The 16954-nt window shown below is 44.8% G+C and overlaps 1 protein-coding gene across 5 annotated transcripts in view; it reads left to right on the top strand.

Moving 5' to 3' along the window:
- hmgcs1 (3-hydroxy-3-methylglutaryl-CoA synthase 1 (soluble)) overlaps window positions 1-15175 on the top strand; it is a 23435-nt gene extending 8260 nt beyond the window's left edge. For 2 of the 5 annotated variants that reach the window (XM_020531595.2, XM_048595155.1), the window contains 8 exons: window positions 3226-3683; window positions 4220-4345; window positions 7616-7780; window positions 9981-10149; window positions 10440-10610; window positions 10721-10953; window positions 12613-12779; window positions 14446-15175. In XM_020531595.2, coding sequence (XP_020387184.2) covers window positions 3226-3683; window positions 4220-4345; window positions 7616-7780; window positions 9981-10149; window positions 10440-10610; window positions 10721-10953; window positions 12613-12779; window positions 14446-14535 — 1579 coding nt within the window. In that variant the 3' untranslated portion in view covers window positions 14536-15175. Of the gene's footprint in view, window positions 1-450; window positions 564-646; window positions 669-3225; window positions 3684-4219; window positions 4346-7615; window positions 7781-9980; window positions 10150-10439; window positions 10611-10720; window positions 10954-12612; window positions 12780-14445 lie in introns of those variants that run through there. The other 3 variants (XM_020531596.2, XM_020531598.2, XM_048595154.1) reach the window with 3 other exon arrangements.
- Window positions 15176-16954: the final 1779 nt, after the last annotated feature.

Raw genomic sequence — 16954 nt, 5'->3', positions numbered from 1 at the left:
CTTTGCCCGTCCTTCCTCTCCCTTGCCTTTGCCCGTCCTTCCTCTCCTCCCTCTGTCTTCTTCCTTCCCTCTCCCCCCCCCCCCTCCAGTCCTCTCCCATCCCCCTCCTCCCTCCCCCCTCCCCTTCCAGTCCTCTCCCATCCCCCTGTCCTCTCAGTCCTCTCCCATCCCCCTCTGTCCTCGCTCGCCCCTCTCCCCCCTCCGTCCTCGCCCTCTCTCCTTTTTTGCATTCTCAGTCTCCTTTCCTCTTTCTATGTGTGTGTGTCACCTTTCTCTTTCTCTGTCTCTTTCTTCTTTCTCCTTCTCTCCTCTTTTTCTGTGTTCCCTCCCCTCTCCAGTGTGGAGCTGCAGTGAGAGCCAACGGCCTCCTCTCAATAATGAGCTGTCACTGCTGATGCTCCTGCATCATATCAGGAGTAGGTGCTGATTGGCTGAAGCTCAGTCAGAACACTGTTCTGATCGGCTGCCGAGGGTGGAGCTGAAGTGTGTAGCTCTCTGCCTCGGTGGTTGCTGCTTTGCGCATTGATGTGAGTGGAGTGCAGCACGTTACTGGCACCAGGCAGGTAGAGTACAGGCATATCTGTGAAAGGCAGCACTCTGGGCACTGTGTGCTGAAGTATTCTTATCCTGCATTGCTGTATGATGCAGGAAGACATCTCTGGTAAACTGTGAGCAGATGAGTGACTACATTAGGGGTTTGCTTAACGTTTAGAGCTGGTCTGAATCATTCTGTTTGAAGCGGTTGGGAGAAATTTTATCAGGTTGTTGCCGTGAAACCGCCATTCTTTGCCACTGTGTATGAAAGGAATTGTTTGCAACAATGTCTTCAGTGTATCTGAGAGGAGAAATTGAACTTGGGGTTGGCAAATGTATGAAAGGGAATTACGTTTTAAATGGGGTAGTGATTGTGATGCATGAGTGATATTGATAAGCATGATCTGGGATTTAGTCATACTGGGTCTGTGTGTATGTGTGTAGGCTGTGTATAAGCAGGGTTTGGGATCTATCTATACTGAGCCTGCCCACATGCTGTATTGTAAGCAGCGTTTGGGATCTAGTTATCTCTGTGGACCTGCCGTGTTCTTATAGAGGCTGTGATTCTGGTTTGAGTTTGTTGGGTTTCGCTTTTTGTAGGGTCAGGATTTTAGTTTGTATATCTGCCTCAATCTGGTTTTGTAAGCATTGTCCCCAGTATCTCCTTTAACTTTTGGTGAATTCTGTGTTTAACCACATCTTCCTGCCACTTTCTGAAGATACTGATGTTAAAAGTGTGATGTCAAGCCTCGGTCTCATTTTGGTGCATGGCAATGAATCGATGTGGTCCCAGGTCGGTGTGCCCTGGGCAGTAGTTAAGTCTGTTTTAACTGGGACTGTGTGGACTGTGTACACTCCGACAAACTGAGCCACAAACAATGCTGGGGGCTAAGGTACTATAGAGATAAAGATGTTCTTGGTTGTGTTTAGCTGATCCATGCAGTCAGTGCATGAGCCTTAATGATTGGTTGCTTGGTTTGAACTGTGCTGAATTAGCTGAAGGATGATGGAGAGCCAGTGAGGGCAGATGATCCGCCCATTCACTATCCAAGCTTTAAGAAGAGAAATCACTGGGCGTCCTCATTGTCCAACGGGACCCCTGTGCAAAAAGACTACAGTTCAAAATAATGCTTGGCTGTGATGCACCTAGTGGTCAAATTGCAATCCAACAGCCACGCAGGCAAGGAAGATGGCTCTTCAGCAGAGGAAGGATATAAGGAACCTCATTCACAACCTTTTTCCATTCACCCATTTCTCCAATGTTGAAAGACGTTCAGAATGACGTTAAGCAGTTACTTCTGGAGCTGCGTGAAGAATGTATAAACGAAAACTGAAAGAACTGCGGATGCTGTAAATCAGGAACAAAAACAGAAGTTGCTGGAAACTGAGCTGGTCTGGCAGCATCTGTGAAGAAAAATCAGAGTTAACGGCTTGGGTCCAGTGACCCTTCCTCAGAACTGTATTTGCTAAAACTTGTTTCCATATGTATAAATGAATCAGTTTCCTGTGATACAATTTATAATTGTGTAGATGGTTAGGTATATTCCCACAAGAACTAATTTTCACTGTATCACTGGGTTACAGTTCCTGAAGGTGCTGACTCTCATTTGGGGACAGTTCCTGAAGGTGCTGACTATCACTGGGATACAGTTCCTGAAGGCGCTGACTGTCATTGGGATGCAGTTCCTGAAGGTGCTGACTATCACTGGGATACAGTCCCTAAAGGTGCTGACTCTCATTGAGATACAGTCCCTAAAGGTGCTGACTCTCATTGGGATACAGTTCCTGAAGGTGCTGACTCTCATGAGGGGACAGTCCCTGAAGGTGCTGACTCGCACTGGGATACAGTTCCTGAAGGTGCTGACTCTCACGAGGGGACAGTCCCTGAAGGTGCTGACTCGCACTGGGATACAGTTCCTGAAGGTGCTGACTCTCACGAGGGGACAGTCCCTGAAGGTGCTGACTCACACTGGGATACAGTTCCTGAAGGTGCTGACTCTCACGAGGAGACAGTCCCTGAAGGTGCTGACTCTCACTGGGAGACAGTCCCTGAAGGTGCTGACTCTCACTGGGATGCAGTTCCTGAAGGTGCTGACTCTCACTGGGATACAGTTCCTGAAGGCGCTGACTCTCACTGGGAAACAGTTCCTGAAGGTGCTGACTCGCACTGGGAGACAGTTCTTGAAGGCGCTGACTCTCACTGGGAGACAGTTCTTGAAGGTGCTGACTCACACTGGGAGACAGTTCTTGAAGGCGCTGACTCACACTGGGAGACAGTTCCTGAAGGCGCTGACTCACACTGGGAGACAGTTCCTGAAGGCGCTGACTGTCAGTGGGAGACAGTTCCTGAAGGTGCTGACTCTCAGTGGGAGACAGTTCCTGAAGGCGCTGACTCTCAGTGGGAGACAGTTCCTGAAGGCGTTGACCCGCACTGGGATACAGTTCCTGAAGGCGCTGACTCGCACTGGCATACAGTTCCTGAAGGTGCTGACTCGCTCTGGGCTACAGTTCCTGAAGGCGCTGACTGTCAGTGGGGGATAGTTCCTGAAGGTGCTGCCTCTCCTCTTGAACTTATATATTCCAGGAGTAGAAGCGCAGCTTATGTAATTTCTGATCAGATTTTAAATCTTGGGATCTGGTGATTAGACTCAGTGTGGCATTGATTTTTCACTCCTCTCTCCTTCTCCACAGTCTTTCCACAATGCCCGGATCACTTCCTGCCAACGCTGAGGCTAGCTGGCCCAAGGATGTGGGAATCATTGCCATGGAGATCTACTTCCCATCTCAGTATGTGGAGCAGACAGAGCTGGAGAAGTTCGATGGGGTGGACGCGGGCAAGTACACTGTCGGCCTGGGCCAGTCGAGGATGGGCTTCTGCTCTGACCGTGAGGACATCAACTCCCTGTGCCTGACGGCCGTTCACCGGCTGCTGGAGAGGAACAACCTCCCATACGAGAGCATCGGGCGACTGGAGGTGGGCACAGAGACCATCATTGACAAGTCCAAGTCGGTGAAGACCGTTCTGATGCAGCTGTTCGAGGAGTCCGGGAACACTGATATCGAGGGCATTGACACCACCAACGCCTGCTATGGTGGAACCGCTGCACTCTTCAACTCTGTCAACTGGGTGGAGTCTAGCTCCTGGGATGGTGAGTCTATACTCCCTGCCCCCCTGTGCTGTTCGTAAACCTCTTTCTCCCCATCACACTCAGTCTGGGAACTTTCTTATCAGTAGTTTGTTTGGATGAACACTCCAGGGAAAGGACTTGTCTTTACAAAGGGCCTTTCACATCCTGAGGACATCGCAAAGCGTTGCAGCCAATTAAATTTTTTTTAAGATGTCATTGTTGTAATGTGTCTCACATTAGAGGCGGCATATCCTCATAGCTAATATAGACTTAGTGATATGTAATCATATTGACACTGTACCTCTCACAGGTAATGTATATGTCACAGTATATATGTCAGCTGTGAGACATATTGGTGTCTGTATACAGATAACTGTGTATTTTACTAGGAGGAATTGACTAGCTGATTGTGCTTAAGGCTGATTTCTGACCTGTGTTAAAGAGCTTGCGGGTAAGGGAAGCCTTTGTAAGGTGTCATTTGTTGCTGTGGTGATGGGATGTCAATAGACAGGTTTCTGCTAGTTTTGACCCTCTCTTGTGTTGTCCTTTGCTTACAGGGCGCTACGCATTGGTTGTTGCTGGTGACATCGCAGTCTATGCTACCGGCAGTGCCCGTCCCACCGGTGGTGCCGGTGCCATTGCCATGTTGGTTGGTCCAAATGCTCCACTGGGATTTGAGCGAGGTACGTAGATATGGAGAGTCCTGTGACTTTCCACCAGCACTGTCAGCACCATTTATATGCAGACCAGTTACTATAAGAAGGACAGACTTGCCATTTATAACCTCTGAAGGCCACAAAGCAGGTTAAAGCCAACCAAACAGTTTTTAAACGAAGTCACTCTGATAATGTTGGAATCAGAGCAGATAGGCTGTGCACACCAAACTTCCCAAACAGCAGTGGCAAGACGTCACTGACATTTCTCTCTTGCACTCCCACACAGTTGCTCGCTTTCAGTTAACTCAATTGCTCTGAGTTCACTTACCCACTGTCTCATTCTCCCACTTGCTCTGCCCCTCACTGGTTTAGCTCACCCCACTCACGCTCTCACTCACACTTGCCCCCACCACACTCTCCCACCATCATACTGACTCCTGTAGATGCTTTACCTCAGTATACCTAACAGCCTCATTCTCTTTAAAACCGGTAGGAAGAAGCATGCCTACTCTTACCCATAGCTCAGAATGTAGGAGCAGGAGTTGGCTATTCAGCCCATCTACATTCAATTAGATCACAATTTGTTTGCCTGCCTTGATTTCATGGCCATTGATAGTCTTACCCAGCCAGTTTCCATCAGTCTCTGTTTTGTCATTGCCAGGAAGGGAAAACTCCCACCTCTCCACCAGCCATTTTGGAATGTGCAGGTTGGGAGCCATGCTTCTGGTCAAAGTTCAAAAGAACAAGAAAGACTAAAGAACAATATAGCACAGGAACAGGCCCTTCAGCCCACCAAGACTGTGCTGACATGTAGCTCCTTTCTCAACTAAAAACGTTTTGCCTCTGTGTAATCTGCATCTCTTAAACATTACTATTGTATTTACATCCACGACTACCTCTGGCAATGCATTCCAGGCACTTACCGCTCTATGCATAAAAATAACTTGCTTCTCGCAGCTCCTTTAAACTTAGCCTCTTTTACTCTAAACATACGTTCCATATTAATTGACATTTCTACCCTGGGAAAAAGAGTCCGACTATCCATTCTATCCTTGCCTTTCATAATTTTATAAACTTCTATCAGGTCATTTCCTCATCCTCTGGCATTCAAGTGAAACAAACCAAGTTTGTCCAATCTCTCCTCATAGCTAATTCCCTCCACAACAGGCAACGTCCTGGTAAACTTTCGGTTATCTCTCCAAAGCCTCATATCCTTCTGGTAGTGTGGCGTCCAGAACTGTACTCAATACTCCAAACTCAACCCAATTAAAATTCTATTCTGCTGCAACATGACTTTGGTCACTTTTTTGCTGTATGCCTCAACCAATGAAGGCAAGCATGCTATATGCCTTCTTGACTACCTTTTCTACTTATGTCGCCACTTTAACAGTGGACCTGTATGCCTAGATTCCTCTGTATGTTGATGGTATGAAGTGTTCCCTCATTTACTGTATACTTGCCTCCTGCATTAGATCTTGCAAATGCATCACTTTGCATTTGTCCAGATTAATTTCTATAATTTCTCCACCCAAGTCCTCAGCCTGTCTATATCATGCTGTGCCTTTTGGCAATCTTCCTCACGATCTGCAGCTCCACCAATCTTTGTCATCCACAAACTTACCTACACTTTCCTCCAAATTATTTATTTATATTATATACAAAGGTCCCAGTACTGATCCCTGTGGAACAGCACTGGTCACAGATCTCCAGTCAGAAAACACCATTCCACCACAACTCTGTGTCTTCTATGACTAAGCTAGTTCTGTATGCATCTTACCAGCCCACAGCGGATCCCATGTGACTTCACTTTCTGAATCAGCCTGCCATGAGGGGTTTAGTCAAAAGCCTTGCTAAAGTCCATATAGACAACATCTACCATCCTGTCTTTATTAATCATCTTTATCACTTCCTCAAAAAACAACTTTGTGAGACACCACCTTCCCTGTAATAATTTTGCCTGCTGCACAGACCTCTAAGGTTCATGTCTGGCAGTGGTTTCCAGCAGTGGAAGCCAATGCATCAAACACCAATTGGTGCGTGTGGGACTTCAGCTTAGATGGAGCATTAAATGTGTTTTATTTTCTTTATTATTTCTGAGATGTGAGGTTTGCTGGCAAAGCCAATGTTTTTGTTGCCCATTCCTAGTTGTCCTTGACTAGCTCATGACACCATTTGAGAGATCAGCCAATAGTCAAACACATTGCTGTGGGTCTGGAGTCACATGTAGGCCAGACCAGGTAAAGATGAACCAGATGGGTTTTTTTTCCAACAATTGACAGTGGCTACGTGGTCACTGTTAGAGTAGCTTTTCATTTCAGACTCTTTATATTTTTAGTTAAATTTAGATTTCACATCTGCCTCGGTGGGATTTGAGCCGACATACACAGATTTTAGTCTGGGCTTTGGATAATAGTTGCCATTTGCACCTTTGCACAGAGTTCAGGAATCTGGGCTTGTGCTTGGCATTCCCATTCCGATCTTTATCCGAAGCTCCCAATCTTGTGCTTTTGGTTGGGTGGAAAGCAGGATTCTAATATTTGGATGGGGTTTGCTGGAGTGGTGAATAATCTCTGGTGTAGTTGTCACCACATCAGGATCATGCAGCAGTCAACAAGCAACCAGTGCACAGCACTTGGTATTGGTGAAAGGACCTTGGAATAAATCCAGTTAGAGATGAAATTAAAAAGCAGCAACAAAGTCTCTCACTTTTCATGAGAGATGCCTTGTATGATCAAACGAAGCACTGAATCTCCCTGCCTTTATTTACTAGAGCTGCAATTCTTACTTTGCAGTACTGTTTCACTGTCAGCAGGTGGTGATGTTACACTGCTTTCCTTCAACAGCTGACTGTTTCAACTAGTGTTTACTTGGCATTAATTCACATTGATTGAATTTTTTCTTTGGCTCTTTTAGTTCTTTTTTTAATGGGATATTTTGCCTCCACGTGAAAGAGGGCATCCAGGACCTTGGGTTAATGTCTCAGCCGAAAGGTGCTCCTTCAGACTCTGTCAGTGCTGCACTGGAGTGTTAACCGAGATTAAGACTTTACATTTTTGGGTTGGGGCTGGCAGCCTTGAGGTTTACTCAGATGAGAATGTGACCCATTGGGCTGTGACTGAAGCTCATTTTTACAACTCGACATTAGTCGCTGTAGGCATATCATGCAGTTCAGTGTGAATATATAACATTTCCTGCATAAGGGCTGCAGGAAGGTTGTTTGCTGTTTTTAACAATCTAGGATTCTACATGTAACGGCGGATTGTACATAAAACGTCTGATTGTGTCCTTAACTTGTAGGACTCCGGGGAACACACATGCAACATGCGTACGATTTCTACAAGCCAGACATGGTGTCGGAGTACCCAGTGGTGGATGGGAAGCTTTCCATACAGTGCTACCTCAGCGCGTTAGATCACTGCTACAAAGTTTACTGTGACAAGTACCAGGCACAGAAGCAAAAAGGTAGGTTGCTGTGTTGTATGTTGGCAAGACCTAGTAGAGAAATGACTTTAGTTTGCCTTACGGTTTTGCGCATGCCCTCCTTGTCAACTGTGACAAAACCCTCTTGTTGCATCCAGTTGGCACCGTACACTTGTCCTTTTATTTCTTCACAAACCTGAATGAAGACAGTTCTCTAGACCATGCAAACCAATAACTGTGACAATAGTTAGTGTCTTGACTTGTTGAATGTAATTAAAATCCAGAATTCATCCAGCTAAAACTGACAGTGGGTTATCAGACTTGGAAAATGAATCAATTTTGCATTTCAGACATCTGTCAGAGTCATTTACTTTTAAAACAGGTACTGCAGAGGCATAAATACAGAATAAAGCTTCTTTTAAACTAAAAGTAAAGCTCCTTTGACACTGTCCTATCAAAAACTCCCAGGACAGGAACAGCACAGAGTTAGATACAGTAAAGCCCGTGCTGTCCCTGTGCTGGGAGTGTTTGATAGGAACAACGTGGAGGGAATTTTATTCTGTCGCTGTCCCTGTCCTGGGTGTGTTTGATGGTGACAGGGACAGACCAGAGTTAGATTCAGAGTCAAGCTCCTTCTCACCTTTTTAATTTGAAAATAGAGCTCTCAACGCTGTCCCATGAAACAGGACAGAACACCACTGGGCTAGGTACAGAGTAAAGTCCTGTACTCTCTTAAAGTGGAAGTAAAGCTTTCTCTCCTCTTTTGAGCAGGAAGTAATGCTTTCTCTCCTCTTTTGAGCAAAAAGTAAATCTCACTCTACTCTTTTAAACTTAAATTAAAGCTCTTTGTTTATACTGTCCCACTCGAACAGTCCCAGAATAAGGACAGGGTGGGGTTAGATACAGGGTAAAGCTTCCCATTCACTACCAGTGGTGTACTCATATTAGCCATTGTCCTGATTTTCCACATGATCTGGGTCACTGACATCCACAGAAAACGCTTTGCCCTGTTTAAATTTCCAAGCTAAAAGTGCTGGGCAGTCAAGAATGTGGAGCTTCTGTTCATGTGTATACTGTGTTTCAAACGATCTTTAAAGGAGCTCTCTGCACAGACTGGACACCAGAGAATTGAGGTATGAACTGTGCACAATCTTCAGAGAATCAAAGCACAGGACTTTGAACGGGTTTTATGTCATGCTGCAATGAAGTATGTTTGTGTTGTGCATTCTTATACTTTTGAATGTATTTTCAGTGTCTAATTTTCAGCAGTTCTGGGAGCCATAACAGCATTAAGTTATACCGATTGAAAGGCCTTGACTAGCTCTTCACCAGGACCAGGAACACAGGTGTTATGTCATAACTTCATGGTTAGTGAGAATCTCCTGTGTTAGACTGAGTCCAGGAATATACTCTTCTGATCAGAATTTTATTCTAACTGACATATCACAAATCACTATCAACACTAATTGTTTCCCACATACTTGCCCACATGCATACATAGTCATAGGCAAATGCTCACTCACTAATCGCTTTGTTACATTCGGTCTTAAGTATCCCAGCCTGAACCTGCTGGATGTTTAAAAACCTGGAGTAGTTCAGATTGACACGAAGAGAGTTGCAGAGCAATTTCTTACCTTTTAGTAAACCCATTTTTCCTCCAGGGAGCAGTGGAGGCTGAGTTACTGAATATGTTCGAAGCTGACTTAGATTTTTGATTGACAAGGGAGTAGAGGGTTATTCTGGTTAGTCAGGACAATAGAGTTGAGGTCACAGTCATTTTTAAATTATTTGTTCATAGGACATCTGTGTTGCTGGCTGGATCAGAATTTATTATATGACCCCAACTCTCCTTTCTTTTCAATCACTCGTGGAACATGGCTAGGCCAAAATTTGTTGCCCTGGAACTAAACACAGTGCTCCAGGTAGAGACTAATTAAATTCACATAAAAGCATAACATCTTCAGATTTGTAATGCAGTGCTCTTTTGTATGAAGGCTGACATTGCATTAAGTTTTGTCATTAGCATTAACGGCTTTTGTTGAATATAAGAGAATCCCAGATATATGGGACAGGTTAGCTTGTCCAGCTGGTTCTTACCTATGTGCTATTTTACCGTGGAAATGTGTCTTGATTGTACACCTAGCTGCACTGTGCCCACACGAGAGTACTTGGTGCTGACATTGGGGACACGTGAATTTAATCTTTGTCACGCAGCAGTAATCTGTTGCCTATTGTGTTTCAGAGGGCAGCGATGCTCGCTTTACTTTGCAGGATTTTGACTACATGGTGTTCCATACCCCTTACTGCAAACTGGTCCAGAAATCCGTGGCCCGGCTGCTTGTCAACGATTTCCTACATGACTCTAACCCCAACACAGAGAGTGGTGTCTTCAGCGGCCTCGAGGCCTTCAGGTGAGTGGGTTTTGAGACTCATCATGGGGCCCGCTTCCCAGACAATGAAAGCAAAATACTAAGGATGCTGGGGCTCTGATTTAAAATCAGGAAATGCTGGAGAAACTCAGCAGGTTTTTTCTGCATCTGTGGAGATGGGAAAAGAGAACTGGCATTTTGAAGAAGAGACATACTGAACTTGAGACATTAACTCTTATCCCTCTCTCTCCACAGATGTTGTTACTTCTGTTTGTGGTGGGGTTTGGGGCTTTGCAATGCTGAGATTAACATGCTCCCTGTTTTGCTCACAGAGATGTGAAACTGGAGGACACTTACTTCGATCGGGATGTGGAGAAAGCTTTCCTGAAGGCAAGCACCGATATCTTTAAGCAGAAGACGCAGCCATCACTGATGCTTTCCAACCAGAATGGGAACATGTACACGCCGTCTGTCTACGGCTGCCTGTCCTCTGTATTAAGCCAGTAAGTCCCTCTCGCAGGTGCTCTCCCACCTCCCCGTGTCACTGGTCCCTCACTCCTTCTGCGCCCGGTGCCTTTGCTTTCGGCAGTAACGGGGATTTCTCAACCTACAGGCGCTCTGCCCAGCAGTTGGCCGGCCAGAGGATTGGCCTGTTCTCCTATGGCTCAGGATTTGCTGCTACCCTGTACTCACTCCGCATCACTCAAGATGCGACACCAGGATCTGCGCTGGACAAGCTGGTGTCCAGTTTGTCAGACCTGCAGGCCAGGCTGGACTCGCGCAAGAAGGTGTCACCAGAAATATTCGCCTCCAGCATGAAGCTGAGGGAGGAGACCCATCATTTGGGTAAGGTCATGGCTGGGAGGAATAGTGGGTGCTTTCAATAAAGGTACAGAAATAAACATGCGTGACTTGGAGCAATCTGAATGTGTCAGTAGTAGCTGAGTGAGGAGTTCACAGAATGCTCAAGATATTATTCATGTGAACTAGGTTCTAGAACCAAGGGGAGAGTTGGCTGAATTAGACTTGGTGTTGTGTAATATGATAGCTTTAATTAATAGGTTAAAGGCATCCCTAGGTAAAGCGGCCACAATGTGATTGATTTTTACATCTGGTTTGAAAGGGAGAGGAGTAGGTCTAAGACTGATGTCTTACACTTAGATAAGGGCAACAATGTGGGCATCAAAGCTGAGCTAGCTGGAGTGAAGTGGCCTGTTAGGCTGGAGGCTAGATCAGTAGTGATGCAGAAGCAGACATTTAAGGGCATATAAAGAAAGTTTCTACAGTGAGGACTCGTATCATGGTTAACTAACTAATTAGGGTATAACTGCAAAGATGAGGAGCAGGTCAAATGATTGGTCAAAATACAAAGATGACAGGAAGACTGAAAGGTTAATCAGGAATTCGAGAGGAAGCTAGCTAGGAATGAGAAAACATAGCAAGGATGGGGAGGTATGGGAAATTGATGGGAAAGTTTGAAAGACTCTTGTTAAGCAGAGAGTCGAGAGTTATCAAGATAGTTGTAAACATGGAAATCAAAACGCAAAGGGATCAGCCATGTTGTTATTGAATGATGGAGCAGGCCTGAAGGAGCCAAATGGCCTACCCCTGCTCTTAATTTGTACTTTATATTGTCTATCCAGACAGTGTGAGAATGTGGAGTTTGCTGTCACAGGCAGTAGTTGAGGTGATTGTATAAATGTATTTAAGGGGAAAAGGATCAACACACAAAGCAGAAAGGAAATTTCTTGGTCCCTTTCTTGTCCTTTACCCTTGCTTCTGTTCTTGTTTTCTCATGTTTGTTCTCTCCCCTTCACCTTCTTCATTTCACATTGCTTTTAATTTTCTTGTTGACTATTATTTTGCCTCTTTTTTTTGTTCTTCTTACCAATTTCTGTTTTCACGACAATTCCTATGGAATTAGTGTGATGAAGGGTTGTAATATATTGAGGAATATATTTCGGGGTTAGGTAAACGGGGCAGGACTTGTTTGGATCATGAATCTCAGAATCAGAATGATTACTAACAACACAAGAACACCCTACAGGTGTAGGATACCAGCTGTCTGTGGCAGGCCCAGTGTCAGTCACTGTCGATGCCAGGCTGTAGGTATCCTCAGCTACCATTCCTTCACTGCACCCATACCACTGCTGTCTTCTACGAGCCAGGTGGCCAAGCCCAGCAGCTAGACCCGTTCCCCTTTCTCAAAGGAACGTTCCAGTTACAGCAATGCATGAATAGGGCACGTTTGGATATTTTACATTTCCATCCAGTCCAAATCACTGAAGTTTTCACTTGCACAAGAATATTCATTGTGCCACTGGGGCATTGTGTTGAAGCCCTCCATAATAGATGTGTTTCGCTGCATGTACTGGAAATTTGTGGGGCTTGTTCTTTCCTATCAGTGATGCTTCAAGTCTCCCGTTCCTTCATCCCTTGTTATGCTGTCACAGTGAGTCTCCTCTCCCACTTTTGTTTAATTTGTCTTGGTTTGTTTTCCTGCAGCGAACCACCAGCCCCAGGGTGCAGTGGAGGACCTGTTCCCTGGCACGTGGTATCTCACCCGGGTGGATGAAAAGCATCGCCGTGACTATGCTCGGAGGCCTATCCTGGAGAGTGGCAGCTTTGAGGCTGGGCCAGGTGTTCTCCAGAGCAAAACCAACGCAGCTGAGGTATGTAGGAGCCTAAATGCCATATCAGCAAATTCCTGTGTACCTCAGGGATTTTAAATGATGATTGAAGGGAACTGGCAGTTAATTTAAAAAGACACATTTTGTTGAAGCATTCATTTTGTTTGAAGCATACGTATAATGTCCAGTGAAAGGGAATGTGTGTAGGGAGCTCCATGGCTGATTTCTCAACTGGGGCATTGAGGAAAGGGAGCTCATTTGACTGTTCCATTTCAGATGTGAACTTGGGTCATGTGGTATTTGAATTTCAGTGTCAGTGTGTTGCCAGTGTGTGTGGTCTATATTTCCAAAGACTGGTGGAGGATCCTATCAAACTGTATAGCCCTTCAATTGTTCACAACAAGCAAAGTATAGGCCATATTCAACTAATCCATGCTTGCAAACTCCTGACACAATGTCCAGCATTAAATGTGAATCTGCAACTAGACAATATTTACTGAATAATCCTGAATGTGTGAAAAATTACACTGACAACCAATTCAGCATTATCGCTTGGCTTGCAGGATGGCACATTTGTGTGTACTAGAAGTGACAATGTTATTTTCAGATAGCAAGAGCAGTTACACACATTTTATCTGTTCCAGCTCAACAAAATAAATGACATTTGCTGGTTCATTTCTCTGGTCAGTGCCCTGAATAATCGGTCAGCTTGCCTGATTTTTAAAATTTAAACAAAGCCTGTAGTTAACTGTAATCATCATTAATTGGTGCATTCTCCATGACAACACTTCTACTAATCGGTCCACTTGCCAATCGGTCCACTTGCCAACCAGTCCATACTGTCCTCAGGCAGTGTAAATGTTGGTCTTCCCTTGAATTTGGATTCTTCCAAATCAGTCTGATGAGTGAAAGATGCAAAACTTTGATAAAAAAAATGTTTTGTTTTCAGCAATGCTCAAGTTCTACACTACCAAATGATTACTTTGAACTGACAATGTTTGGTATCGGCCAGTTCTTCTCTGAGGAACAGAGAAGTAGGCAGAGAGCAAAGCTGAAGTGGTTGGAAATGAGAAGGGAAGTTGTCAGGAGAATCTTCAGTGACAAAAGGGGAAGTCAAAGTTTGAAATAAGCTGGGCAATATGAATAAATTAGAAAATGATCCAGCGTGTTCCTCGAGAGAGACTGAATTCAGAGATCATTTCGGGTGGTGGGTCACAGGACTGATAGGGTTGTGGGATCCAGTGGGATTATGGGATCTGATGAGGTCATGGGGTCTAGACATTTGGGGCTGTGGGATCTAGACGGTTGGTGGAACTGTGGTGTCCCAGGATCTGGTGGGTTGGTGGGGTTATGGGATCTGACAAAATTGTGGGATCCAAAGGTTTGATGGGATTACAGGATCTTGTGGGGTCATGGGATTGGGTGGCTGGTACATTTGAGGGGAGGCAGTGATGGAAGTAAGCTGGATTGTGGAACATTCTGTGCTGAGGGAGATGGTGTGGGGCTGCAGTGTGAAGGTGGGATGACTGTTTCAGGGACAGATGTTCTTGATTGGTAAGAGGATCGAAGTTACAAGGAGAAGGCAGGAGAATGGAGTTGAGAAACATATCAGTCATGGTTGAATGGTGGAGCAGACTCAATGGGCCGAATGGCCGAATTCTGTTCCTATATGTTATAGATGTGCTGAAGATGCCCATGTCATTCACAGTGTGCACCAAGCCCTGCCAAGAAAATGCCCAGGATCCCAGCAACAGCTGCACAAGCTGGTACTGCTAACGTCAGCAACGGAGAGCACTGAGCTGACATCGAGAATGTGGGGGAGTAAAGAGGAAAAGAGAGAACGAACAATCCCCCCGCCCCCCCCCCCAAGTCCCAGCAAGTCTGATGATCTATGCGTGTGGGATTCTCTGACTCCTGGGGAAAGATTGCTGGATAGATATCTGAAAAGAAATTCTTGGATCTTCTGCGGGCAAGGTGTCCCAGACCAGCCACCTGATGTACAGTCACTCTGCAGCACGCATTTTTTTTTAAACTTTGTTTGCAATCAAACATTGTAATTATTTTTAAATTCTGTTTATTTTGCATCGAACAGGTGGGTGAGCTTTGAATGCTTGTGCATTGCCTTTGATCTGTGCGCTCCCCTGCACTCCCTTTACCGCTTTGTAATTTAGCTGTTTGCCTCCCTTCTGTTTAATGTGATATATATGTCTGTGCAGTGAGTTGGTGCCCAGGCCGATGAAGTACAGACAAACCTCAACTGTTCATTGATGTATCATCATCTCCCCACTCCCAGTAGCTATTTCTGATCGTGTTGAAATTTAATTTTATCCAGAGTGAAAAAGAAAATCCTGAACCTGCACATGTTCTGAAGTGAGTTATGAAATTTAGGATCTGTTGTAAAGTTCTTTTTAAATTAAAAAAAAAAGTATACAAACTCATGACACAGGTATCTTTGAGTTCAGTTTTCATTTTAAAAAATTGTCTTAAAGTCAACTGGCTTGGATGTGTTATGACACATCTCCATGACAAATGGCACTTCAATCTAGACATAGTAACACTACCACCACATCACAGGAGCCTCTAGCTCACTTCAAAAGTATTTCCTAAATGAATTTTGTTTCAATATTGGGATGCAGGCATTACTGGCTGGGCCAACATTTATCATCCATTTAAATGCCCAGAGGGCAGTTCAGAGTCAACCATGTTGCTAAGCGTCTGGAGTCATACACAGGCCAGACTGTGTAAAGACAGATTTCCTTCCTTGAAGGGCATTAAATGATCAGGTGGCCTTTGGTGACCAAGAAAATGACACTGAAACTTACTTTCATTGATGAGACCTTTAGTATGAATCAGATATATTGGAATGGGTATGGATGGGTAAAGTACTAGTGTTACTGTTCAGAAAAAGTTCACGAGGGTGAAGCTCGGTATGCAGGGATTATCTTATGAACAAAGGTAAAATGGGTTGGGACTCTACTTATTGGAATTTAAACAAATGAGAAGTGATCTCATTGAAACATATAGGATTCTTAACAGACTTGACAGGGTAAATACTGAGAGGATATTTCCTCTCATGGGAAGGTTAAGGATTAGAGGGCATAGTCTCAGAATAAATAGGCATCAATTTAAGATGGAGATGAGGAGGAATTCTTCTCTGAGGATTGATAGTCTTTGGAACTCCTTGCCACAGAGAGCTATGGGGGCAGAGTCCTTGTGGATATTTAAGGCTGAGATAGATAGAGGAATCAACGGTTGTGGGGAAATCGTAGGAATGTGGAATGAGATCAGCCGTGATCCTGTCGAATGGTGGAGCACACTGAAGAGGCCAAATAGCCTACTCCTCTTTTGATTTCTTAGGGTTACTGAATTAGGAAACCAAATCTTTAAGGTGAGTTTCAGTTTAAGTCGTCTTCGCAGACAAGTTCAAATCCCATAATAGCAGCTGACGGAATTTAAATTCAATTAATTTTAAATCCAGAATAAAAACCTAGTTTCACAGATAAGATTAATAGCCAGAATACCATAAAAACCCATCTAGTTTACTGTGTCCTTCAGGAGAGGAAATCCACCATCCTCATCTGGTCTGGCCTACTCCTAGCAATGGTTTTACCCAGTTTTTGAACTGTTGTAGCATGCTAGTCCATTGTCTGGGGCTCACCACTGCTCAAGGGCAATTTAGGGATGAGGGGTAAGTACTGGTCTTGATAGTGATGATCCTGTCTCAAATAGGTTTTTTTTAAAGCGCTGTACTTCCGCAGAGAGGGCGATTCGGTTTAGCTCAGTTGGCTGGGTGGCTGGTTTATGACAGAGTGACACCAACAGTGTGGGTTCAGTTCCTGCATTGGCTGAGGTTATCATGAAGGATTTTCATACTCAACCTCGCCCCTCGACAGAGGCATGTTGACCCTCAGGTTAAACCACTGGCAGTCATCTCTCTCTCTCTCCCTCTCTCTCACTATTGAGCAGTATAGTGTGCTAAGACTATGGTGACTGCCTCCTGCTGAACACGTAAAGGTAAAGGACTGGAAGGGTATTTATCTAATATAACAGGGAGACAGTTACCTAGCTTGAGAGGCAATAGTTTCACAGGACTGTGTCAAAATGGGGAAATTGGCAATAATGGGCTTTAAATTTAGCTGTTAACACAGTGTGGAGCTGGAGGAACACAGCAGGCCAGGCAGCATCAGAGGAGCAGGAAAGCTGACGTTTCGGGTTTA

The sequence above is a fragment of the Rhincodon typus genome, chromosome 3 (assembly GCF_021869965.1).
Source record: "Rhincodon typus isolate 14 chromosome 3, sRhiTyp1.1, whole genome shotgun sequence".
Classification (NCBI taxonomy): Eukaryota; Metazoa; Chordata; class Chondrichthyes; order Orectolobiformes; family Rhincodontidae; genus Rhincodon; species Rhincodon typus.
The sequence above is the reverse complement of the archived record's forward strand: the minus strand, read 5'-3'. Positions and strand labels throughout refer to the sequence as shown.